At 39.4% G+C, this 27,241-nt stretch overlaps 1 protein-coding gene across 1 annotated transcript in view; it reads right to left on the bottom strand.

Annotated features, from left to right (window-relative positions):
* The window catches only part of BLNK (B cell linker), a 370,897-nt gene that overhangs the window by 56,547 nt on the left and 287,109 nt on the right, over positions 1-27,241 (bottom strand). Inside the window, 5 exon segments of the mRNA XM_030202997.1 lie at positions 6,093-6,132; positions 7,721-7,772; positions 12,285-12,386; positions 20,802-20,830; positions 25,333-25,358. Coding sequence (XP_030058857.1) covers positions 6,093-6,132; positions 7,721-7,772; positions 12,285-12,386; positions 20,802-20,830; positions 25,333-25,358 — 249 coding nt within the window.

The following is a 27,241-nucleotide window of genomic DNA, read 5'->3' as shown; positions in this document are numbered from 1 at the left end:
AGTCCTTGAGCCTGTTCAATAAATTTCTCCAAATGCTCCAAAACCACCTTCTCAATCACCTTTCCCCATCATAGGCAAAACCGAAATTGGCCTATAATTACATTAACAAACGTAGATCTAACTTTTCAGCCTTCAACCGCAGGCTCACAGCAGCCAATTTCAAAGCATCTGGATAAACCCCCAGGGACAAAGAAGAATTCACTATAAAGCCTAAAGAGGGAGCCACAGCTTCAGCAATTGGTCAAAATACCATGGAAAAGCATGCATTTAACACAGACTTAGTTGGCTTCATACACTGTAGAATAGTCACAATTGAAGCATATTCTATCAAAGGATACTCAATTACAGACAACAACAGGATCAGGAGCACCAACATCTTTTACCTGCTACTCATCAAAATGACCTTCTACCAATCTAGCCTTCCCAATCAAATCATTAGGGTTCGGCCCCCATGCTGCACCCATTTTCACCATTCAAAACTTTGACAGTTGCAAATAACTCCATGCAATGTGAATATCTAAATGCTGGTTTTCAGCTTCTAAAATAAATGTTTAGCTGAATGAGAAAATGATTTACCCTTCATAAGGATTTCAAACATGCACTTTTGGAGAAGATTTGTAGATTTTGTTTTCTTCTGGGAAAGTACAGAATAAGATCTTGAATTTGATCTTTCATTGTTGAACGCAAAGATAAGGATCTTAAATTTACTGTGCACTGTGATTCGATTGTTATTGATTTTTTTTTTTAATTTACAGATCTGTAAATCCAAAAACAGTTGCTAGACACTTTACATTGAAAAAGCATTGAAAGGAATAAATTTTTCAGTCTGAAAATCATCACTCTCTTCATCTGAAAAAACCCCATCTTCCTCTCAGCCAGTTCCTACACTTATGACATTTATGCTCTACTTTAGATGAATATAAAAGAAAAGAAATAGTTGAAATTAAGATTTCTTTTTTGAGGGGCTACCCATTAGGCAATGTTCATCATGCTTTTTTGAGAGCATATTTTACTCAAAGGGATTTACTCTTTATGTATCGGGAGAAAGATGTTTCAAAGCTCTTTTACCATTCACTTCAGGTAGATCAAAACTAACAAATTAGATATTTCAATTTTGGCTGATTGTACAATTTCATGAAGTGTTTTCTGAATGCCCACTTATTGCTTATACATGGGAAGGAACATTAGGAAAATTAATTCAGATATCATTGAAACCAATTGGTAAGATTCATTTGACTTGTGGCAATAGTTTGTGAACATCATAAATAATCATGGGGATAATAATCAAAATGGGGTATGCTATTTTGCCAAATCAGACACTAATTGTAATTCTTCATATGCTGTACACGTGATTATGTGCTTTTGCAAATTGATATATGTGGGCCAAACTATCAAAGCAGTCAATCAACACTTTGCTGATCATCAAAGTAAACTGAAAGCCAAAATGATAGCAACTCCCCATGGTGAACTTTTTTAGAACACACAAACACCTTTACAGAATGCCATTTACGAGTGATATATCAAACTCCCGAATCTGAATTTTAGAGAGCACTATTGGATCTATACCTTGAATACAGTATATCCTCAGGGCTTGAATTTAGAGATAGATTAGATGTCTGTACTTATATAAACTGTAAACTGCTTATATACCACAGAAAGGTGGTATATCAAATCCCATTACTTAATATCTTGAATTAAACATTGATTGTTCCTTTTGAAGGCTAAAGATTGATTGATTGGCTGATAGCGTGCTATTTGTTTGCGATATATCACCAAAACACCATTTTCTTTCTTCAGACACAAGATATGCAGTGGACTGGATCAAAAGAAATGTACTATTGGTATGTATAAGAATTCTGAAGCAGAGTCTAATAACACTCAAAACATATTACAGCGGTGTTTATATGGTTCAAAGGAAGATATTTGGATAGACTGCTATTGAATATGAAATCTGGAGAGATTTGTATTCGAACAAGAAATTTTACAATTTATCAACAAGAGTCTTCACATGAAGCTAAGAATAATTTTTGATACATAATTAAAATTTTTGATTTTCAAAACTTGGATATTTATTGCTTTTGAGTTGTGCACTAATTAATGTTCTTTTGATCAATGATTCAAAAATATTCATGCAATAGTTTCCTATCAGCATGATTAATGAGCTACGGTGGTCCATTTCACATTGTTGTAATAGTGGTTACTTAGTGTGATGTTTAAACAGAATGAACCTATAGAGTTACTGGAGTTTATTTCAGGATATATAAACACTTATGAGCAGGTGCAAGAGTAGTATGCAACTCTGGGCACACAACAAGGGTAATGCTATAAGGGGGCATATCAATTTAGTTTAATACAGCACTTTATATAACCGCCCTTCATAAGATATATATATATTTTTTGTTACATTTGTACCCCGCGCTTTCCCACTCATGGCAGGCTCAATGCGGCTTACATGGGGCAATGGAGGGTTAAGTGACTTGCCCAGAGTCACAAGGAGCTGCCTCTGTGCCTGAAGTGGGAATCAAACTCAGTTCCTCAGTTCCCCAGGACCAAAGTCCACCACCCTAACCACTCCTCCACTGTTGCTACTATTTGAGATTCTACATGGAATGTTGCTATTCCACTAGCAACATTCCATGTAGAAGTCGGCCCTTGCAGATCACCAATGTGGCTGCGCAGGCTTCTGCTTCTGTGAGTCTGACATCCTGCACGTCATAGGTTCCTATGTAACTTTGTAAGCCTAAGTGTTTTGAAAATACACCTCTGTATATACTAGTGCCCATAGTATGAGAAAGTTCTAGGCTGTAATAGAACAGGATGACTTGCATTTAGTGGCTACCAGGGAGATGTGAAACATGGAGAACCATGACTGTTCTATAGTAATACTGGGGTATAATCTTTTCAAGAAGAACAGGGTAGGAAGAAAGGGAGGAGTGTTACGATATGTAACAAGTGGTGAAAGTGTAATTATGTGGTCTGTGCCTGTGTGGAAGGGAGGGTACATTTGCGGTTAGGGGCTGTTGCAGGGGGTAGTTTTAGGACTCAGGCATTTTGGGGCATTGTGGCTGTTTTAGGGGTAGTTTTGGGTCATAGAGCAGTTGGGGCTTTTGGAGGTATTTTGGGACAGTTATGGGGTATTTTAGGAGGGTAGGGCAGAGGTAGGGAAGTAATTTTCATAGGTGGAGCAGTTTGGGGGTGGGGAGAGGCATTTTGAAATTCCCTAACTGCTATGTTTCACTGTATGTAAGTTTCTATATTACAGACGTTGGAATTGCTTCTCCCATAGAAATGTATTGGGTCATTTTTTTTTCCTCCGGTAACCCCAGCCCTATCTGGCCCATTTTCCAAACTGATGTGTCTTTTCATTGGTTTTCCTCTCATACCAAATTTCAACCCATTCCATGTTTTTTGGAAAATTATTTTTCCCCTGGACAGACTGACCAACAGGCATTTATTAACCCCTTTTGTATAATTCTTTCCAACTTCCATTGGGTTGGAAAGAATAAACCAATAGAACTGGAGGGCTTACAAAGTAAGGAGAAGGCAGTATAGGTTAATCTGGAAAAAGAGAATGGAACATCTGTTTTACATTGGTGTGATATACAGACCTCTCTCAGAGGCAGAAGAAAAAGATTCAATTGAAGACATTCACAATATTGGCATGAAAAGGGAAGTGCTATTGATATATGATTTCAGTTGGTTGGATGTTGATTAGGGTATCCTGCTTGCAGTTAATGTGGATGTAGGGAAATCCTGCATTCTCTGCAAGGACAACTGTTCTGGCAACCCATGTGGAAACAGGACCTGGTGCTTACTGATGGTGTTTGATGTTGTAATGGGCGATCATCTGGCATCCAGTGATCACTTGATGGTGTTCAGTATTAGGACATGGGTGGAGATGGTTCTTTCAAAAGCAAGGTTCTAGACTTCAGGATGGGGGACTACACCAAGAAGTTGTTAGCAAGATGGGAAAATCTAGGGCAAATTCAAAAGCTGGGGGCAAAGCTGATAGTAGATGTGTTATGGAGGGGTGGGCATCCACAGTCCTCAAGGGCCAAAACGCAGACAGGTTTTCATGATTTCCACAATGAATATTTATGAGATTAATTTACATGTACTGGTTCCGTTGTATGCAAATAAATCTCATGCATGTTTATTGTGGAATTCTTGAAAACCTGACTGGGTTGTGGCTCTTAAGGACCTTGGCACCCTGTTATGGGTTATGAACCTAGGGGATCTTTTACTAAGGTACGCTAGCTTGAGCTAAAAATCAGCTTGCGCTAAACGGTGAGATGCCTATAGGAATATAATCAATGTATTCACTAGGCATATATAAGTTTATACTGGTGAAGGGAGTAGTTCAATCAGTTGTCTCATTATACTCAGCTTCATATTCACCTTAATAATATCATTTTCAAAATATCATGGTCTAGTTTAACAGAGACCCTTTAGTAAGATCATCAGACCCGTGTAACTATGTCTGTAATGACTAATATGAGCCAGGCATATTTCAGAGGTAGTACCGCAATCCTCATCGATCCTTACTACTAGCTTAATTTTTCAAAACCTTTTTTACTTTCATTAGTTATCATTCAGCTTAATATCTATTTAGTTTTAGTACTTAGCTTTAAGCTTTTAAGCTTCAGTTAACATGCATAGTAGTAAGGATCGATGAGGATTGCGGTACTACCTCTGAAATATGCCTGGCTCATATTAGCCATTATAGACGTAGTTACGCGGGTCTGATGATCTTACTAAAGGGTCTCTGTTAAACTAGACCATGATATTTTGAAAATGATATTATTAAGGTGAATCTGAAGCTGAGTATAATGAGACAACTATAGGAATATAATGGCATCTCAGTGTTTAGAGTCAGCTGATTTTTAGCGAGAGCTAAAAATGCTAGCACACTTTAGTAAAAGACCCCCCTCTAGTTGTTTGGAAAATAAATTAAAGTAAGAGGAAAGAAGGGATAAAAGGTTAGCTTTTCAAAAGCTGAAGAGATCACAGAAAGAGTCAGCAAGGAACAATATCTGTAGAAGGTAAGAGAAGCTGGGAAAGTAGTTGGAAAAGCAAAGATGCAAATGGAAGAAAAAAATAGTCAGTTATAGTGAAATGGGGGGGGGGGGCAAGACATAGATATGTTAGTGACAGGAGGCAATGCAAAAGTGGCACTGTGAGACTCAAGGGTGAAGGGGGAGAATACATAGAGGTTAAGTATAAAGCAGAATTTATTAACAAATATTTCTGTTCTGTGTTCGTAGATGAAGGCTTGGGACTAGGCGACAGAAAACAAACAGAAATGGAAGGGAGGTAAACTTAGCATCAGGCTTGCAGAAAGGAAGAGGTTGGAAGGGAAAAGGAGACAAGGGAGGGCAGCACATTGTGGTTGCTATAGTAGATAAATGAAAAAACAGTCAATAATACATTGACAATGACAGAAGTAATAATATGTGTATTACTTAGAACTATTTATTAAGCTTTGTATCTTGAATATAAAACTTGCTTTGAATATTCTGTTAATACTAATCAGTTGCAAAATTTATTTATGCTGTTTATTGTACATTACATTTGCTTTTGTAAAGATACATTTTCTGAGTTTCTAAACTGATATAAATATTTTATACAAAACTGATATTATAGCCTGTATAGGTTTTTGTGTACCACAGGCAAATAAATAAATAAATAAATAAATATATGCACACATATGCATAGTTAATTAGATGTATTTATATATTCCAGATAAAGGGTCAATATTTTAGAGGGATAAATATTAATTTTTCTAAGTTAGTAAAAGAACCTTATTTCACTGCTTTTATCTAAGTCTGCAGCTCCTCAAATATACAAATAGCACCTTTCTTCATTTAAAACACACACGTGTACCCATGGTAAAACAAATGGGCAAAGTAGCACAAATTTGGAACTTGAGAGCAGAAATGCTAATAATTAAGGGTTCAAACTTACTTTTCAAGCACGTTGGCAAAATTTTTAAACAAGATGCAAATAGTAGACACCTACCATACCAGCTCAATTATGATTATAATGTAAAATATATCTTAACAATAGACTGCATCATATTAAAATACACTTACTGTCCTCACATATTACATATTCATCGTCCTGTGGCAGCTCCTGAAATTAAAATGCATCTTGTCTCAGAACTGGAAATATTACTGTTTTTATAATGATTTGCATGTTTTTCTTTCCTCAAATAGCTCTGTGTAGGCGTTTTTATTGTCTTTCATATGCTGATCACCTGATTTAGCATATTTTAGTACTTAAATACATTTTCTAACCGTGCCAATAAATATAATACCACTCATAATGTGGGTCATTTTCTAATGCATTTTTCACATGTGAAGCATGTTTTTACACACAGACAATGGCACTTATGAAATCATGTGGCTGAAAACACAATATAAGTACGCAAGCTGACAAGATGGTATGTATTTACACATGTTTAGAAAGTATGTGGTGCCAGGGCATAGTTTGGGTATAGCAGGCCCTTAATGTAGACTCTTAAGGGAATTAGAGAGCTGCACAGCAGTAGAGATGGCGGGATTCCCACGGGTACTGCAGGAATCCTGCAGGGATCCCCTCCAGGTCTGCAGGGAACCCGCGGGGATGGACCCAGGTCTTGTGGGGTCCCTGAAGAAATGCATGGCGATCCGAGCTTTGCCTCCCCTCCCCTGAGTCGCAGGGTGCCCTCCTAGCACATACCTCAAGCTTTTTTTTTTTAAAGTGCCCAGTTGGGTATATATTGCGCATGCTCAGTTTCATTAAAATGAGAGTGCATGGCATGACTGAAAGGAGCAGGGCAGTCAATGTGGCAAGACCAGCGCGGAACAAACGCTTCAGATGATGTGGATGCGCGGCAGTGGCGGCAGGGTGTCTGTGCAGTGGAGGGGGGTGCGGTGGGGAGGCGGGCCAAAATATGCCACCCACTTTGGGCTCTGCCACCCCCACCTCCCTCTGTCAAAGTCTGGCTACACCACTACTATAATCCACTCGTACCTGTGGTGGAAAGTGTGAGCCCTCCAAAACCTACCAAAAACATATTGTACCCACATATAGGTGGCACCTGCAGCCATAAGAGCTATTATAGTGGTGCATAGTTGGGTACAATAAGTTTCTGGGGGGCTCACCATACACTATAAGGGAGCAATGATTAGATGTGTACCTGAACCTTTTGTGAAGTCCACCGCATTGCCCCCTAGGGTGCCCCACTGCTCTGCTAGGATGTCTGTGTGGCCAGTCTATTAAGAATGCTGGTTCCTCCTACTTCCCCATTGGCTTGATTTTGTGAGTTTTTCACTTTTGTTTTGAAAATGGTCCAAAAAGATAAAAGTACAGAGTACAATAACGTCTACAAAAAGGCCATTTTTGAAACAAATAGATTAACATTTTGCTGTTTTGAAAATCACTATATTCGGCACTTGAATTTTGAATGTTTTGAGCAAAATAGCCAAAGCCAATTTAAACATCATATCGAAAATGTTTCTCCATATAATACATCCAGCTTGGCTAATCTCTCAGTACTTTATGCGGCTCATTTTCAAAGCACATAGACTTACAAAGTTACATAGAACTTAGTAAGTCTATATGCTTTGAAAATGAGCACCTATATGAGTTAATGAGTCAGATACATTAGTAATTTATGAAACATGGATGCTGTACTGTCAAAACTCAAACATAACATTTAAAATAGGTATTTACTTACAGGATTTACTATTTTTGGTTGAGAAAGATTCCTAGGTAGAGGCAAAACATTTCTGTGAAAAAAAAAAAGCATTGAAGAAAATAAGAACTTACTATTTTATAACAGCGGCCGGCTAAATCGTTTTGAATATCGGGCTGACAGAGTTTTGTTACAGCAGGCAGCCAAATTAACTAAATTTGTTCCACACTCACCCCTCAAATGCTTTTTGAAATAAAAAAAAAAGTCTCAAGTACAGTTTAGTATTATGTATTTGATATATGATATTATTAATATACCATAATTAACTTGCTGGTCATACAAATACAAGGACTAACACTGACTGCACATACTGTAGCAGCACTTTCTTATCCACTCCTACCCTAGCTGAGTGAGATTATATTCATGTACTCTTCTGATCTCACATGCAACTCTTTAAATTAGTCCCTGTGAGGGAGTTTATAGAACACTGCCCCTCTCTAACTAGGCTAGCCTGGGCCTCCTTAAGAGCACTGATCCCGCCTCAGGAGGAAGTGAGCCTGGAGGGGCAGAGTCAATACCTGGAAATTTAAAAGACAGGGCCAGGCTAAGGTTAAGGAGCCCAGCCCAGGCAAGGAAGAACTGAAGCACAAGGCAATGCATTTACTGAATGTGTTTAGCTGCTGTGACCTGGCTGAGTTAAGCCAACTCTGTTTCTTTTTAAAAGACTTGCGGAGGTTTGCTGAGGTCTGGCTGGAGCCAGACTTGAGTCTCAGAAGACCTGAGAACCTACAGGCTATGTTTGGGGCAGGGCACCCCACTAGCCACAGCATTTATGGCTCAGGCCCACCCAACAGTAGCACATGTTTAGTGGTAACTGGTGGGAATCCCAAGCTCCGCCAGCTGAAGATTTCCCCCTGATGGTAACGAAAACGCTACTCTCTACGACACCTGCGCATGCTCAGTTTTCAGTGTGTGCCTGCTGCCAAGGTGGAAAGAAGCGTTTTCCCACCAGCTGAGATAATTCTTTTTTTGGAGGGGGGGAGGGGAGAACACTTGGTGCCCACCCAATTCTTGCCTAGGTTTACCCAAAATCTGTTGTCTGGCTACGCCGCTGCTGATTACTGACCTACCCTAAGTTGTAAACATGCAAATTAGCAGGTGCCGTTAGCTCTGTAACTGTTACTGCACTGGCATGACAGGATGCGCTAGTTTGCATGTTAACTGCGCGCTTGCATGCCTTGTTAGGGGATGGGAACTGGGCGGGCTGAGGGACTGCGCACTGCAATGACTGGATGGTACTTTCCCTACAGTGTCACTTCTGCAGGAGGCATGGATGCACTAAGCGGCGGTAAGCCCAACGTGGGCTAACCGCTATTGCGGGACTACTGCCGGGCTACTGCAGCAGCCCGGCGGTAGTTCCTACTCTTAGCGCACGCCATTTCTGGCGATACAAAAATATTATTTTTGCAGCACCAGTGTTTACCCGGCGGTAATCAGGCAGTGTTGCACGCTGCCTGGTTACCGCAAGAGTCCTTACCAGCACTTCAATGGGTGCCGGTAAGTGCTCCCCCCCTTGAAAAAACACACACTCTGATGCTAGCGCAGGTCCCCTTTTATCACCGCTTAGTAAAAGGGGCCCTAACTGCAGTAAAGAACTTTTCTGTGCAGGAGTAGCGAGGGATATGCAGGGCATGCCCCTCCCCCCCCCAAAAAAAATTTATGCCACAACCTATGCACTGACTGTGTATTAACTGTTGCCCTTAAAGCACGGCAAGTGCAGAACTTTACCACACTAATAAAATGGCTGTTTGTTTTGGAATGAATGATAAAGACCTCCCTGGCATGCTGGTTACATCTAGAATAAAGCTTGCTGTATGTACTTTCACTGAATATCAAAACCTTCTACTGGAGTGCAATTTTAAGCTCAGAACCCTCTCTCTCCACTTGTATTCCAAAGAAATTTAAGTGGTAGGTCTTGTAAGGGTCAGTTCACTTCACAGGCTTAAAAACCACACCAAGAACTGATTGTTAAAATTTCAGTAGTGTTCAACTTTCATGGATCCCACAACTAATACATGACTGAATTTTAAAAAAAAGCAAAACAACGTAGCTTTAAAAATGTGCGTTCTCCACTTCTAATTCTTAATCACACTCACTGTGGCCAAAGTAACCAATGACTTGGGGAAGAGGAATGCATAATGCTGGGGAGGGGGGTTAAGTTTGTACCTGAGGCAATGGAGGGTTAAGTGACTTGCCTGAGATCACAAGGAGTTGCAGTGCGATTTGAACTGGGCTCCCCTAGCTCTCAGCCTACTATTTTAACCATTAGGCTTCTGCACCATTCCACTCTTTACCGTTTTGCTCCCCCTACTAATTGAACACAGCATGTACAATACAGTCCCTGCTTCAAGGAGCTTACTCACAGATAAGGCAAATAAAAGGCTTCAGGACAGTGGCGTAGCCACAGGTGGATCTGGGTGGGCCAGGGCCCACCCACTTAGAGCTCAAGCCCACCCAACAGTAACACACTTTTAGCAGTAGCTGGTGGGGATTCCAAGCTCCACCAGCTGAAGTCTTTCCCCTGATGGTAACAAAAACGCTACTCTCCACAATACCGACACCTGCGCATTCTCAGTTTTTAGCACATGCCTGCTGCAGAGTGCTAAGGTGGAAAGAAGCGATTTCCCACCAGCTGAGATATTTTTTTGGTGGTGGTGGTGGTGAGGGGAGAACACTTGGTGCCCACCCACTTCTTGTCTAGGCCCACCCAAAATCTGTTGTCTGGCTACGCTCCTGAGCCACAGACTACTTGGCCTATTTGAGACTCTTACTAAATAAGAGAAACTGTTGCATCTGAGGTTCCTGTCCTATGAGGTAAAAGGTCCCAGGGCCCAGGTGAATAAAAGCATTTATTTTCACTTTTAGGTCTACTCCATCACATCCATGATTGACTCGGTGGTTCAGCCGTTGCATACTCCTATGTGGGAGCTTTCCATAGCAAGAAAGTTCTCCATTCAAGTGAAAAGAGGGGAATGTGTTGTCTGAGCTCCTTTAACATCAGACAGGCCTTGAGAGCATGTGTGTGCTCTAGAGAAATTGCCAGAAAAATCTAATCAGATCCATTTTATGGAAATCTGCAGTTAAACTACTTACACTGGGTACTATGTGGGATATTAACCTGTTAATAAGGAAGCTCAATAAATTAGAACAAAATGCCTGGGTCTGAAAAAATTAAGTATCGAGGTTTAAGTGCCTTCTAACTAGTGCATCAACTGCATAGATTTTGTGAAACTATTATGTTTCCAGTGCTGTCATGGCAGAATTCATGTTTTAGACAATAAACAAGAATGTTTGTTTTTGAATGGAGTGTTCAGTACGGTTTACTGGAGTTCACACAGTATATGTGACTTGCTACATCGGTAATTAGTTGAAGCCAGAGAATTCTAAGAATATTCTCTAAAAACCATATCACCTGTTTGTATATTTATGGTCAGTACCTATAAGAAGCTCGTCATTATAGATGAGTACGGGTATAGACAATTTGATGCCTGACAAATCAGTGGAATAAGATGTAACGGTATGGTAGCAGATGCGTTCTACAGTTCCTTGCAGACAAATTCAGTATAAGAAACTGGGGGTTGTAAAAGACGTTCTCTGAATTGCTGGAGAGAATGTCATTCAGGAAATTGAGAGAACTGGTAATAAACCAATAGAACCGAGCCCCAAATTGTTCTTGTTGGGTATGAAGTAGGAGAAAGAAAATCTGGGCATATTTAAGAATCATGTTCAGCAATTAAATGTTAGTAGCTTAATGTGTACTAATTAGAAACTGGAAACCCCCAGTATTAACATCTTATACAGCAGTTGCTACAGAAGGCCCAAGATATGATGATTTATGAAAATACTAGCTGTTCACAAAAAAGTGGAAACGTGATTTATGAAAAACACTGGGCTACATTTCTAGATATGTTATAAAGGAAAGTAAGGGGATAAACAAAAGTGCTGCTGTCATCTTTTGAAAATGGAAATTTAAAATTGCTGGCTAAAGTTTCTCTTTTGTTATAACTTTAGTAATGTTACTTCTTTCCAAGATCCAGTATGACAGAACACATACTCCCCCTTGGTAAAGGAAGAGGGTGATGTTTAGGTCATATGTAGTAATGTGCACATGCATGTTATATGAAAAAAAATTATCAAAAATTCAAGTTAAAAAATATTGAAAAATAAGAAATGCACAGAGAAATCCATGACTTCTGCTGGACTCTTCTCTCCCTTTTCTCTGGGTCCTGTGCCTCACCTCTAGGGAACACAGTACAGATATTTTGCCAGAAAGCATGACACTCTTGCTTACAAGGGAAAAAAATGTAGAGACGGGGGACCCTGGACTTCCTATCTGCCATGGATCCTGCACAACCTTAAGGTTGCCCCTGGCTACAGAATAAAAAATGATTTTTCACCTTCTTTGGAATTAAAGCATCATAATATAACATTAATGTAAACTAATGATTTCTAAATATAATTCACTGCTACTTGACAAGTCAAGTGTTTGTATACTATCACTGTAGGTACATCTGTCTCTTGGTTTTTTTCAGGAGCTGCATAATACCTGGGAGCGTCCATGGTGCTTGAATCATTGATTGCATTCCGATTTGATAGGGGTGGGAGATTCAACCCCAGTGTGGGTTTGGGAGGGAGTGGCTTTGTTGTCCTATAGTAATGGAAAGAACATGATGTGAGAATAATCATAATAGCACCCCCTATGATAAAAGAACAAATTAAATTCAGATAAAATTGTAGAGAATTATTTTTCTGTTTTATTGCTTCAAGATTTTGCATTTTTGATTTACATTTTAATTCTAGATCTTTTATTAATCATCATACAACTCTGACTAGGAAAATCTATTTGGAGCGTATTCTATACAAAATAATAGGCATCGACTTTCCTTTTTAGCAGGGGTTCTCAACCCATACCTCAGGACACACTTAGGGGCTCATTTTCAGAACAGAAAAACATCCAAAAAGTGGCACAAAGTGGCAGAGGGTTGGATTTGGGTGTTCCCAAAACAAAGCAAAAATGTCTGGGGATTAAAGTTAGATGGTTTGGTCTAGACCTGTTTCAAATCACGACTAAGTCACAAAAAGGTACTCAAACAGATGACCACTGGAGGGATTAAGGCATGACCCTCCCTTACTCCCCCAGTGGTCACTGACCCCCTCCCACCCCCGAAAGATGTGAAAGAAACTGTACAAACCAGCCTCTACGACAATTTCAGATTTTATGGCCAATCCTATTAGAGCAGTAAGCAGGTCTCTGAAGTAGCCTAGTGGTCGGTGCAGTTCACCATAGAGAAGGGAGCCCAGGCCCATAATCCACTCTGTTACACTTATGGTAGAAAGTGTGAGCCCTCAAACTGACTAAAAACCTGTACCTACATATAGGAGTGGAGGAGTGGCCTAGTGGTTAGGGTTAGGACTTTTGTCCTGGGGAACTGAGGAACTGAGTTTGATTCCCACTTCAGGCACAGGCAGCTCCTTGTGACTCTGGGCAAGTCACTTAATCCTCCATTGCCCCATGTAAGCCGCATTGAGCCTGCCATGAGTGGGAAAGCACGGGGTACAAATGTAACAAAAAAAAAAAAAAAAAGTGTCACCTGCAGGCATAAAGGCTATTGTAGTGGACTACAATTTGGTACAGTAGGTTTTTGGTGGGTTTTAGAGGGCTCATCATAACATATAAAGGGATACTGGTGAGATGTGTACCTGGGACCTTTTATGTGAAGTCCACTGCTCTGCTGGGATGTTTGTGTGGCCAGTCTACTAAGAATGCTGGCACCTCCCCCCCCCCCTACCCATTCATCCCAATGGCTTGTTTTTGTGCGTTTTTCCCATGGACATTTTTTCCCCCGAAAATGGTCCATATAGATGCACTGAGCATGCAAACATCTAGCAAATAGCCATTTTCAAAACAAAACATTGGACATTGTTCTGGTTTGAAAATGGTCATGTTCGCTACTGGAGTTTTGGACATTTTCTGCAAAATGTCAAAATTTGGATTTAGATATATCGACAATGCCCCTGTTAGCCAATCAGGTTTTTAGGATATCCACAATGAATATGCAGAGGATGCATTTGCATGCACTACTTATCTCATGTATATTCATTGTGGGTATCCTGAAAACCTAACTGGCTAGGTCTGTCCTGAGGACTGGGTTGAGAACCCCTGCTTTAGAGAATACCAGTGTAACTGGGTATATACGCGTTTATGTGTTATATACACATGTATGTGTTCAGATTCAAGCACTTACGGCAGCCAAAGAGCTGGAGAAAATGCTAATATCTAGGATTGGGAGATGCACATGTAATTTATAGCATTCCATAAATTATACACACAAATGTGCACCAGCCTACACTTTGCTCCAACTCTGCCATGGGAGCAGAATAGCTTGCAGTCAGATTATTGTCATTTACATATGTGTTCATATGCTGGTGGAATATCTGTATTTATGTGCAATGCTCGCTACCTAATTTTAGATGGCTTCTTATAGAATTACCTCCACATTATAAGGAGAAGTTCTCAGAGGTTATTTAGGTGGCAGAGTCAAATGTGTGTAGATCAGTTTCCAAGATTATGCATTCTATTTTCCATTACTACTACTACTACTTAGCATTTCTATAGCGCTGCCAGGGTTACGCAGCGCTGTACAAGTTTAAACATGGGGAAGGACAGTCCCTGCTCAAGAGAGCTTTCCATTGAAGCTTTATCCACATGAAGGAGGTGCAGTCTTTTCTACCTGTTGCCAGTTTTCAAAGGGAAAGTATTTGGGGGTGGGGGGGGCAGAGGGTTGCCATTCTATACTCTCAATCCCCCAACCCCCACTAATTTTCCCATTGGTTTATTAGCTGAGATTCCTGTATGGTGCTATCAGCCTGTGCTTCCAAAGAGATGAGCGTGACATCCGACACCTGCCGCCCCCCCCCCCCCCCGGATCTGTATATTGGGAAGAGATTAGAATGTGATGCATCTAAAGGGGAGGTGCTACAATTATGTAATGCAACAGTATATAAAAACTTTAAAAAGGAGGGGTTTGGGGTATCCTTTTCTTTCTTCACCCTACTGAGAGGCAGCCATGACTCAGGGAGAAGTACCTGGACCCCAAAGTGAGGTGTCACTAGGCCTGTTGGAATAATGTATTGTATTTTACATGCATTGTCTGTCACCAATTGTTTTCTCTGTGATTACTCTGTGACCTCTGATGTGAATTACCTAGGGAGGTCACACCCATGCAACTTCCTGTGGGGGTTAGGCACAGCACATGGAGCTCATGGTCTCTCCTAAGCTGAGGATCTATGGTGTGAGCATCCATTACCATCTAAGCACATGGAAAGAGCTGATAATCCAAATGTATAGTATTATGTATATATAAGCCTGTCTGAATATCAATCTGACTAAAACTGTGAGTAAACAGATGTTTTGTTACTTCAACTTTAAAGTGACTCAGCAGTGAATTATTCTGGGGTGTATGTGAGAGAGATGAAGAAAAGAAATTAACATTTCTAAAGCTGAAGCTGTGTGTATAAAATCTGCTAATTATTTACTACAAATAATCCAACAAAAGGGTTATGGGCCCAGCCCAGGAATTGAAAAAGGGAGAAATATTACCAGGCAGTGAAAAAGCCAAATTTTTCTCTTAAGTTTTAAAAGAAAGATTCAGTCTGTCTCTCTCTCCCCCCACACACCAAACAGGCTAAGAAATGGCTGAGGGAGGAAATTCACCATTTTTCTACTCTCTCAAGGTGCCTAAATTAACTGAATTTAATTATCAGCAGTGGGAACTAAGATTCAGATGTCTCCTTCAAGCAAAGAAATTAAGTATATGTTTAGACCAAAACAGAACAGCTGAAAATATGGCTGAATGGGACAATGCAAACTATTATGTGAAGTGCATGTTTTTTGAAGCTCTTTCAGAGAAACAAGCCATATTAGTGGAGGCAAAAGATACAGCAAACGAAATTTTATATAAACTGAGAACTATGTATGCAACTACATATGCAAAACAGCAACCAATTTGGTTAGCAGAGTTGAATGAAACCAAATTAAGGGATAAAAGTAAATGTAATGATCACATTATGCATCTTATGTCTTCATTTCAAAAGTTAGAACTTTCTGGAATTCCCATGTGTGATGCATTGAAAAGAGCATTTCTTTTTACCTCACTATCAAAGAAGTTTGATGTTTTTAAGTCTGTAAATGAAGCCATTGAAGGGCAATCTTTTGAACAGGCAGCATCAAAACTGAGGCAGGAATGCATAATTAATGATTCTGAGGAGATATGTTCTCAAAGACAGTCAGAGAGAAATGAAACAAATTTCTTGGCAAAGAACAGAGGAAGGCGGAGCTATGGGAAAACTCCACCCAAGGGCAAGCTGATTTGCTATTCATGTGGAAAGGAGGGACATGTATCTAAATGGTGTAAGGAAACACAAAACACCCCCTCTAGCTCACCTAAGCCAATTGAACAAAAGAACTTTCCAAGCAGGACATGTACAAAAGACAATGATAAACATAAGAGCTTTCTAATGGTAGAAAAATCTTTGACTATGGTAAATAATAATTCAAATGAAAGTACTTGGATTTTGGATTCGGGGAGCACATGTCATTTAACCAATTGTAAGGATTTCTTTCAGGAAATGAGTCCAGAAGAAGGTATTCTTCAAACTGCAAACGCAGGGACTACTCAGATCCAAGCAAAAGGCATTGGATTCTTAAAATGCAAAGTGTCTAATGAAGTTAAAGAAATTCCTGTAAGTGATGTCTTGTATATTCCCCAAGCAGTTTGCAATATGCTTAGTGTATCTACATTAGATAAGAAGGGATTTGCGATTCATTTTGAAAACAGTAAGTGCACAATCTCTAAAAATGATGAAGTGTATGCTGAAGCTTTTATGCATAATGATGTTTATAAACTGAGCATTTCAGGTGAAGCCTCACATATGGCGCAAGTAAGGAAGAATGATGGTAAATGTAGTCTGGAAATCTGGCACCGCCGCCTGGGACATCGTGATTTTAAGGTGATCCAGGATCTTTACAGTAAGCAACTTGCCACAGGCATTCAGATAAGTGCAGATACTGGTAAAATGGAGAAATGCATAGACTGTGTTACTCAAAAAGGTGTGAGACCCTCATTTCCTGCATACACAGGAAATAGGAGTAATAAAGTACTGGACTTAATACACAGTGACTTATGTGGACCGTTTAATATCCCATCATTGGGAAATAACAGATTTGTGCTAATATTCTTGGATGATTTCTCTAGATATTGTGTGGCCTATTTGCTGAAAGAAAAAAGTCAAGTCACAGACATGCTGAAGAAATACGTAGCCATGGTGAGCAATAAATTTGAAAGAAAACCAAAGGTTCTTCAGACCGACAATGGTGGTGAGTTCACTTCACAAAGCATGCGCACATTTCTAGAACAAGAAGGCATTCAGCATATCACAACAGTAGCTTATACACCAGAGCAAAATTCTGTTGCAGAGAGAAAATTTAGGTCACTTGTGGAAATGACCAGATGTATGCTGTCAGATAGCAATCTCCCTAAAAGACTATGGGGGAAAGCCATTCTCACAGCAGTGTACCTGCAAAACAGAATGCCAACTAAAGGCGCTGAGCGCACATCACATGAGACATGGCATGGTAGGAAGCCAAACCTGTCACACATAAGAACATTTGGAAGTACAGCATATGCTCATGTACCAAAGCAAAGAAGGCATAAGCTGGATTCCACAACAGAAAGGGGCATTTTAGTTGGCTATGCTCCAGGACACAAAGTATATAGAATTTTGAATCTGAAAACTGGCATTGTTGGCATAAGACATGTTACATATTTTGATGAAAACAAAAGGGTTGATAAAGGCTGGATTATCCCAGATGAGCCTTATCATCCAGAATATGAAACTAGAACCATAATAGACATGCCAGTGTATATAAATGCCATACCAAGGCAGATGTCTGAAAGCAACTCATCTGTATCTAACGAGGAACAGGCAGAGGAAGCAGACACAGAAAGGATCATTGCAGGAGACAGTACAGTTGGAGAAGGGGAATCAATTGGAGAAGGACTCTCAGATTTAGAGGATGCGGAAAGGTCGGACCAACCTGTTGTCAGACGCTCATCCAGGGAAAACAAAGGTGTTCCACCCCCAAGACTGTCTTACCTAACAAAGTCAGCAGAAGCTCAAGAGCCCTTAACATGGGATGAGATTGAGAAAATGCCAGCAGAAGAAGCTGCTGAATGGCGTAAAGCTGCACAAGAAGAAATTGATGCATTGCATAAAAATAAGACTTGGATTCTTACAAAATTACCTCCTGGCAAGAAAGCTATAGGATGCAAATGGGTATTCAAGTTAAAAAGGAATGCACAAGGAAAAGTGGAAAGGTATAAAGCCAGATTAGTCGCAAAGGGATATCTTCAAAAATATGGAGAAGATTTTGATGAAGTGTTTGCACCTGTAGTGAAACACACGACAATTAGAACACTTCTGAGCATTGCAGTCTCAAAAGGCATGCAAGTCAACCACATTGATGTGAAAACAGCATTTCTTCATGGAGATATAACTGAAGACTTGTACATGGAACAGCCAACAGGTTTCATAAATACAAAACAAAGACAGCTAGTGTGTAAATTAAACAAAGGTCTTTATGGATTAAAGCAAAGTGCAAAATGTTGGAATGACAAATTGCATGAAATATTGACAAATTTAGGATTTAAGCAAGGTGAAGCAGATAAATGCTTGTACACTAGGTGCAGAAATGGACAATATGCATACATTTTAGCTTTTGTTGATGATCTGCTCATTGCAAGCGAAAGTGAGCAAGAGTACAAGGACATTGTAAAATATTTAAACCTGAATGTTGAGATAAAAGAACTTGGTAATGTGTCATACTATCTTGGTATAGAAATTGAGAAACAAAATGATGGTTCTTATCTTCTAAGCCAGAAGCAGAAAATAAATGAGCTTATTGAAAGTTTAGGTATGCAAGATGCCCAAGTTGTAAGCACTCCCATGATCACTGATTTTCTGAAGGATGAAACAGTAAGAGAACCTTTACCAGATAATATCCAATATAGATCAGCCATAGGTAAGCTTTTATATCTGACTACCACATACAGGGCTGATATAGCAAATGCAGTAGGAATTTTGAGCAGAAGGGTCAGCTCACCTACCAAATCAGATTGGACTGCAGTTAAAAGGATGGTAAGGTATTTAAAGGGTACCATTGATTGTAAATTAAAGATTTCAGCCAATAGTAATCCAAAACTAATATGTTACTGTGATTCAGATTGGGCAGGGGATCATTCTGATTATAAATCCACAAGTGGATATGTGTTTATGTATGGAAATGTACAAATTTCTTGGGCCAGTCATAAACAAAGTATTGTGAGTCTGTCTTCTTCAGAAGCTGAATATGTGGCTGTATCAGAAGCATGCAGAGAACTGATGTGGATTGAAAAACTTTTGCTGGATTTTGGAATAGCTGAACAGAGACCAATCCAGATAATGGAAGATAATCAGAGCTGCATCAGACTGTCACAGAATGACAAGGTTCAGTCACGCACCAAGCACATCGCAACGAAATATCACAACGTGCGAGAGCTGGCGAAAGAAGGGGTCATCAGTCTAGACTATTGTCACACCAGTGAGATGACAGCTGACATCATGACCAAACCGTTACCCAGAGAACGTTTTGAGAATCTGCGAATAAAGCTTGGACTTTGTATGAATTAATAATTGCATGACAGTTATGCATGAGAAGGGGTTTGTTGGAATAATGTATTGTATTTTACATGCATTGTCTGTCACCAATTGTTTTCTCTGTGATTACTCTGTGACCTCTGATGTGAATTACCTAGGGAGGTCACACCCATGCAACTTCCTGTGGGGGTTAGGCACAGCACATGGAGCTCATGGTCTCTCCTAAGCTGAGGATCTATGGTGTGAGCATCCATTACCATCTAAGCACATGGAAAGAGCTGATAATCCAAATGTATAGTATTATGTATATATAAGCCTGTCTGAATATCAATCTGACTAAAACTGTGAGTAAACAGATGTTTTGTTACTTCAACTTTAAAGTGATTCAGCAGTGAATTATTCTGGGGTGTATGTGAGAGAGATGAAGAAAAGAAATTAACATTTCTAAAGCTGAAGCTGTGTGTATAAAATCTGCTAATTATTTACTACAAATAATCCAACAAGGCCATGGTGTGCCAGAGATAGAGGAAAATTCTGCAAGGAGTCCTTACCTTGGTGACAAGCAGTTAGGCCCAAAGAAGGGCCCCTGGACCCCAGAGTAAGGGATCACTGCCAGCCAGCAAAAAGCTTTTATAAGGCAGCCTGCCCGCTAGTAAAAGAACTGCAGAACGACTGCTAGAGGTCATGGCCACAATTTCAAATCTAGCACTAGTATGGGCAGGAGCAATTGGGGATTATTCCTGACTGTCCTACTCTAAACCACTAAGAATCCCTTACATTAGGTCTAGAGGGCATATAGGTTAGGTGGGAGGGTCTTGGGGAGGGGTACAAGTTACAGGTCCTTGTTAATGTTGGGATTGGAGTTGTCGCTGCGGAAGGGGGGGAGCTGCACTATTCCCTTTAAAATCTGCTCCCAGGGAGCAGAAAAATGCAACTTGTGAGGTTTATTGCAAGCTGCTTTATTCTTGTACTGCAGGAATCACTAACCTGCACTACTGAGATAATAGCGACTCCCATGGTAAACCATGGTACAGTAAAAGGTCAACATGTACTGCACCCTGGCTCAGCCTAAAGCTCAAAAGAGCAGGAGGCTCATTAAAAAAAAAAATCTTTAATGCTGTCTTCCACTGCTTTGTTTTAGTAGTCACTGTAACTTAATTCACCTACATTCCTAGTAATCATGCCACAAAATATTAACCTGTTGACATGTTTACATTCATCTCAGTTTAAGCCCACTCTCTATTATAGTACATGGAGGCATTATCTCCCCACCCCCATCCTCAAATCTCTTCATTTTCTAAGAAACATGCATAAGTTAATCATACTGGCATACAACCAAATAGTATGTAATGGCAATAGTAGCAATTACCTGTTTGGTAGAGGTGGTGAAGATTTTTCCTTAAAGGGAAATGTTAAAGGTTTATTATTAACAAAATTAAATCATTACTGCTAAAACATAGTGTTTTCAAAATTATACCTAGTCTTCATTACAGGAGCTCCTAATAAAATCACTTTCTGCCCAAACTAGACATAAATTTCATATTTTGCAGAGAACTAAGGGCCTCTTTTACTAAGGCGCGCTAGCGGTTTTAGCACGCACTAATATGTAGGGTGTGCTAAATGTTAGAGATATCCATAGGAATATATAGACGTCTCTAACATTTAGCATGCGCTAAAAACTCCAACGCACTTTAGTAAAAGACCCCCTAAGAATTTGACCTGGCCTGAAATTCCAGCTGAAAATGCACCTGTTTTTTCAGGCTTATACTTGGTGTATAAACTGTATTATGTTATTATATTGTTTGCTTTCTATATTTGGTTTTATGTATTTTTATTATGTATGTTTTATTGTTCCCCACCTAGTTAACAGGTGGGTTATAATGTAATAAATAAATAAGCAACTTGAGCATGTAGAACAGCAATTCATGGGCTCAAGTAGGAGCTTATAAAATTGCCAGGAATGGGCAGCCCCAACATTTTTATTATACAGCATTTTTCATCTTGTTTTGCTTTACTTAGTCTTCATTTTTCGTTTCAGAGTGTGTACCATTTCAGAGAGACCCTTTTCCTGAAACGGTTCACACATGCGTGCACGATTAGGATGGAACATGCACTCTTTTTGAATAAGTGTGTCCTCTATGTAAACAGTGCACACTATTATCAGCAAACAAAAAGAATCCCCCCCCCCCACATAAATCCCATGGTTCTATAAAAGTTGCCAAAAATTGCACGCCCAAATTTAGGTGCACCCCTGATTTGCACATGCAATTTAACAGAATTATGAGCCAATTAGTACCAATAATTGGCTTAACAAGCAATTATTGGCACTAATTAGATTTAATTGGAACTTCCGGGCAGCCTGAAAATGGGGGTGCAGAAATGGGAGACTCATGGGTGTTTTGGGTGAAGAGGCGTGGTTTTGAGTTACCCACATAAGTATAGAACGTGAGGGCTCCACATGTAAATTTAGGCGTGGGCATTTGCACCACCCAACAAAACCACAGCATCAAAATAGACATATCACACAGACAACTGCAAACTGTGAAAACCGCCAACATCAAACACAACATGTATGCCCAGATACCAATAGGATACATGAACGCAAGATCAGCAGAAAACAAGATTACTAAGAGACTGGATAACCACTGAAAAACTAGGATTATTGCTCATGACAGAAACATGGCTACATCTTGAAAACCACCTTGCAATACTAGACTTCTGCCTACCAGGATATGAAATAGCACATATCAACAGAAACAAAAAGAGGGGAGGAGGTGTAGCAATAATATACAAATCCACCTTCACAGTAGAACCAGTTGCTAAACATACCACCTCAGCAATTGAAATCATGGCATACAAAACCAATGACAAAACACTAACTGACCAACTATATATCATACTATTCTACCGCCCTCCAGGAAGCTGGACAAATGCCCAGGATGACTTTATGGACTTTGCATCAAACATCTGTGCCAATCACCCAAATGTCCTGCTAATAGGAGACCTAAACCTGCACCTAGAAAAAAAAGCAATACAAACATCAGAGCCCTAATGAACTTCTTAAACCAATGGAACTTAATAACAGAACAAGGCGGATTATCACACACAAAAGGACACCTACTAGACATAATAGTTCATAGATTCTCAACATAAAACAATCAAATATTAACAAACAGCAAATGGGAAGAAGTAATACCATGGTCAGATCATAGAAAACTCACCTTCACACTACAATGGATAGAAAATGGCAAGAAAAGAGAAACCAAAACTCCATAAACATTCACAACCCAAGGGAAAGTGGACAGCTCCACCTTCTGGACAACAGCGACAAATGTATACAGCAACTTATCACCTGAAGACTTACACTTCATGAGAAACTGGGATGAAATAAGCAAAAACATATTAAACAAAATAGCACCATTCAAAGCGAAAACAAGAAACAAAACACAACCGTGTCCATGGTTTAATGACAACCTACTAAATATGAAAAAATTATGCAGGAAGCTTGAAAGAGCATGGGCCAAAAACAAAACTAACACAAACAAAGCTATATGATGAAAAGCGATAAGAACATACACAAACAGCATAAAGAAAGCAAAAGCAGAACACTACAGCACATACACAAACCCCGAACAGACCAACAAGAAAAAAATATTCAAACTCATGAATAAACTACTGAAAACCCAGAATGTATTGGCAACAACTGAAACACCACCAACTGAAGATGAGCTTGTGCAGCACTTCAAAAACAGGGTTCACCAATATCAGCAATACTGTTCAACATAATGATGGCCCCACTCGGCAAAAAACTAGAACTCATGGGGTTCAACCCATTCATATATGAAGATGATGTCACCATCTACATACCTTTTCACAACATCACAAACATACTGGACAAATTTTTAAAAAGGCCTGGACCTCATGGAAGAATGGGCAACAGCCTTCAAACTCAAACTGAATAGAGACAAAAACAAATTCCTGGTCCTATCCAGCCCTCACAATCCTACATCTTACCAAAACTTCACAATCAACCAAGAGACATACAAAATCGAACCATATATAAAAATACTAGGAATCATACTCGACAAACATCTAGCACTGGATGATCAAATATCAATAGTGACATCAAAGTGCTTCAGAACATTATGGAAACTGAGAAGGATAAGAGACTACTTCCCTAGACACTCATTCAAGATACTAATTCAATCAACTAGACTATTGCAATGCAGCATACATAGGATGCAAGGAAAGTACACTAAAATCTCTACAAGACTGATCTTCAAGAAATCAAAATACCAGAGAGCAAGTCCACTGCTTGAAAAACTGCACTGGCTACCAATCAAAACAAAGCTATTTTTCAAAGCAAGTACCCTAATCTTTAAAATACTATTTGGAATATATGATGGACATGATCGAGCTATCCCCAAGAAATGAAAGCCCAGAAACCAGGAACTATCTACTTCTACATCTACCCAACTGTAGAAACACTACCTACAAAACCATCTACACAGCAGGATTTAGCTACCTAAGTTCCAAATGGTGGAACTCAATACCAAAAGCCATAAGAAGCATCTCAAATGTCCTCCAATTTAGGAAAGAATTGAAAACTTATCTTCAAAAAATTCTACAAATAACCTTTCCATTTCAAATCAACCCCTCAAAACAAATGAATATATAATTCCAAAACAAAACAATTAACAGCCAAAGCTACAATTACATCTGCATCGTCAATTCAATCTATTCATAAACTCTTGAATAATAACATGAACTATAGATGTCATAAACTTTTCAACAAGAACACAAGCTATAGATGTCCTCCCACACTGCAAACCATGATTGTAACTCCACCAAACTGTAAGCCACTTTGAACCAAAACTTGTTTTTGGATAATAGTGTGATACAAGAATGCATAAATAAATAAATAGAATAGAATAGTGTTTGGTGCTTGGCATCCACGTCCAAGGATTTACACCAACTAAAACCTGGTGCAAGGTGTGGATCTCTCTTATTCAGTAAAACTGTGTGTAAATTCCAGGAACACCCCTGATCTGCCCATACCCCTCCCATGACCATGTCCCCATTTCAGACCCACGTGATATGCATGCAAATTTAAATGAATGCCAATTAGTGCTGATGATTATTAGCAACCAATTATCAGTGCTGATTGGCTTTTATCAATTAAATTGCACACACAATTGATGAGTGCTCGCCCATATATACGTACACAATTTTGTGTGCCATATATAGAATTAGGGGACGCTATCAATGTGGACTACTGTTTAAGTCGGGTTGCTGATAACATCCCCCCCTATATGACTTGACTGCCCTGGTACCCCTTTATAAATTTACCACTGAATGATCAAAATGTTTGGACCTGTTCTCAAATATTCACAGTATTAAGTGTCTATTTGTAGCAGTTGAGGGGTAGATTCTGTGACAAGAATTAGAAAACTCTGTTGTGATTTTGTGGTAGATTTAAATAAATTTGCATTTCTTTACACATATTACATGTACATTTTATTTAGAGGTTCAGTAGTTATGTTCATATAAAAGTTAACCAAATCCACTTGGGCAGAACATTTAGGCTAAAGTGAAACAAAGTTGTCTGGTCAACTTTAGGCCCACTAGTTGTGTGGCTCAAGTTATTCAGTCAGTTTTGACTAGGTGGCAAATATTTCACAAAAATCTGTGAATTTGGCAGAGCCTTTTGTAAAATACTGCAGAAATGTAAAAATACTGGCCTGGATATTCCATTTCCCATATAGAGCACTTATGCAAAATGGTTCTTTTTCTGTTGCAAGTTTCTTCCTCTCATATGTTTGTCAAAATCTCAGGTAATTACTTTTGTGTTAAAACAACATTTTTTCTTCAAAAATAGGTTAGGAGATAAAATAGCTTACCTCTTTCTCAAGAACCTCATATACTGCTGGAAAAAAAAAAGAAATGATTTAGTAGTGATAAAAAATCTATTCTTAAAGTATCAGAGACAATTTTCCTCTTATTAAGCTTTGATGTTTACTCTTAAGGCCCTATTTAAGGTGCGCTAGCATTTTTAGCGCATGCTAAAAATTAGCACGTGCTAATCATGTAGACGCCGATAGGAATATTATGAGCATCTACATAGTAAACGCACTCTAAAAACGCTAACGTGCCTCTAGCACGGCTTAGTAAACAGGGCCCTTAATATTTGCTGTTAATATCAAAGTTAGGTTAAGCAATTACTTTTCAGAGTTGGACATTTGAATTACCCAGATGCATTATGGGATAGGAATAAGAAGCTGCATGATGCCTAAGAAGACTTATTTCTGGTAGAGAAACTGAGAAGAGAGGCTAATTTTCTAAATATTTATGCAGTTATAATTGACTTTTAATACAAAAATGTAGCAGGTGAAAATTATTTCCTTCTCCCATCTAGCTGAAATCTGTCTATACAAAATCATTGTTAAAACATGTGTAACCAGCCAGACAAAAAAGGGACCAAGTGACGGCATTCTAGGGCAAGGTTTTTAATTTTAGCTGCTCAGTGTGATATTGAGAGCTGACCACTTAAATAGTCTATTTGCTAAAGCTTTTCTTCCAGTTTGTGTCAATGGGAAAATGCTTAAATCTATTTGCAGAAGTTTAGTGCTGTTAGATTTAACTGGAGGGCATAATGGAGGAACCAAGATGGCCGCTGGCTAAGACGCACCACTGGCATGCTCCATTCCTCCCTCACGCTATCAACATTCCTGGGCTTGCTGTGGATCCTCAGAGTATGGGGAGGAAGAGGAAAGCTTGTGGGTGTCGAGTTCCTCAAGCTCCTGCTCCACTGCCCAGGCTTCGGCAGACAACTTTGGAGTGTTTCAGTGCTACCACGGCTTCCATCCTGTAGCACTTTCAGCTCTGCTCCTGGACTTGTTTGGAGGTAGCAGTGTAGACAGGGCTTCCTTGAGCCCTGCCGCTCGACCAACCCCCCCCCCCCCCCCCTCTCAGCCTGCAAGAGTTCATGTCAGTGAGAAACAGAGTTTGACGTTGGCTAGAAGTGAGCCGTTGCCGTTTCCCTGATTCTTTGGAGGGGTCTCTCGTGATAGTTTCTGTCTTACTGTCTGAGCCTTCTTGGGAAAAGAAACTGCAGCTTATCTATCAAACTGTGAGTTTACAGCCCCTTTCACGGGAGTCACTGTCAGCTACTTTTCGGCTGGTGGAGTTAGTAAAACCTGGTGTTGTAACAATGGATTCCACATGGAACGCTTTGTAGACTTAATAATTCTTTATTTAAAATTGCTGCTTCCTTTTCTGCACAATTGAATCAGCTTTCTAATGCGTCTGTGCTGGATGATAAGACTCTTGAACAGCACACTAACCAGATGGGTTCTGTAGAGGCCAAGGTGGCTGAGCTTCAAGTTTCTAATATGGCTTTGATGAAGGATAAGTTGTATTCATTTAAGAAAACTAAATTTCTGGAAAATCAAATTAGAAAGAAAAATCTAAGATTTTTGAATTTTCCCATATCACAACTGATTTCACCATTTGACATGGTTCGGAAGTATTTTATAAACATTTTGAACATTCCTTCAGATGCAATTACCACCACTTGATGTTGAATGTGGATAAAAGTCTTAAGACAGGTCCCAAGGACCAGCTTAATCTGACAGAATTTTTGGAATCATCACTTGAAGTAGTTATACACAGAACAACATTGATGGTGACTTTCACTTTAGAACCAGATAGAAATAATATTCTGCTGCTATTGTATTTCCGTCTTATGGATGAGCTATTTTTTGGTTCTAAAATACGTGTTTTTCCTGATCTTTCTAAAGAAACACGAGA

The sequence above is a fragment of the Microcaecilia unicolor genome, chromosome 5 (genome assembly GCF_901765095.1).
Source record: "Microcaecilia unicolor chromosome 5, aMicUni1.1, whole genome shotgun sequence".
Classification (NCBI taxonomy): Eukaryota; Metazoa; Chordata; class Amphibia; order Gymnophiona; family Siphonopidae; genus Microcaecilia; species Microcaecilia unicolor.
Note: the sequence above shows the minus strand (reverse complement) of the source record. Positions and strands in the feature narration are given on the sequence as shown.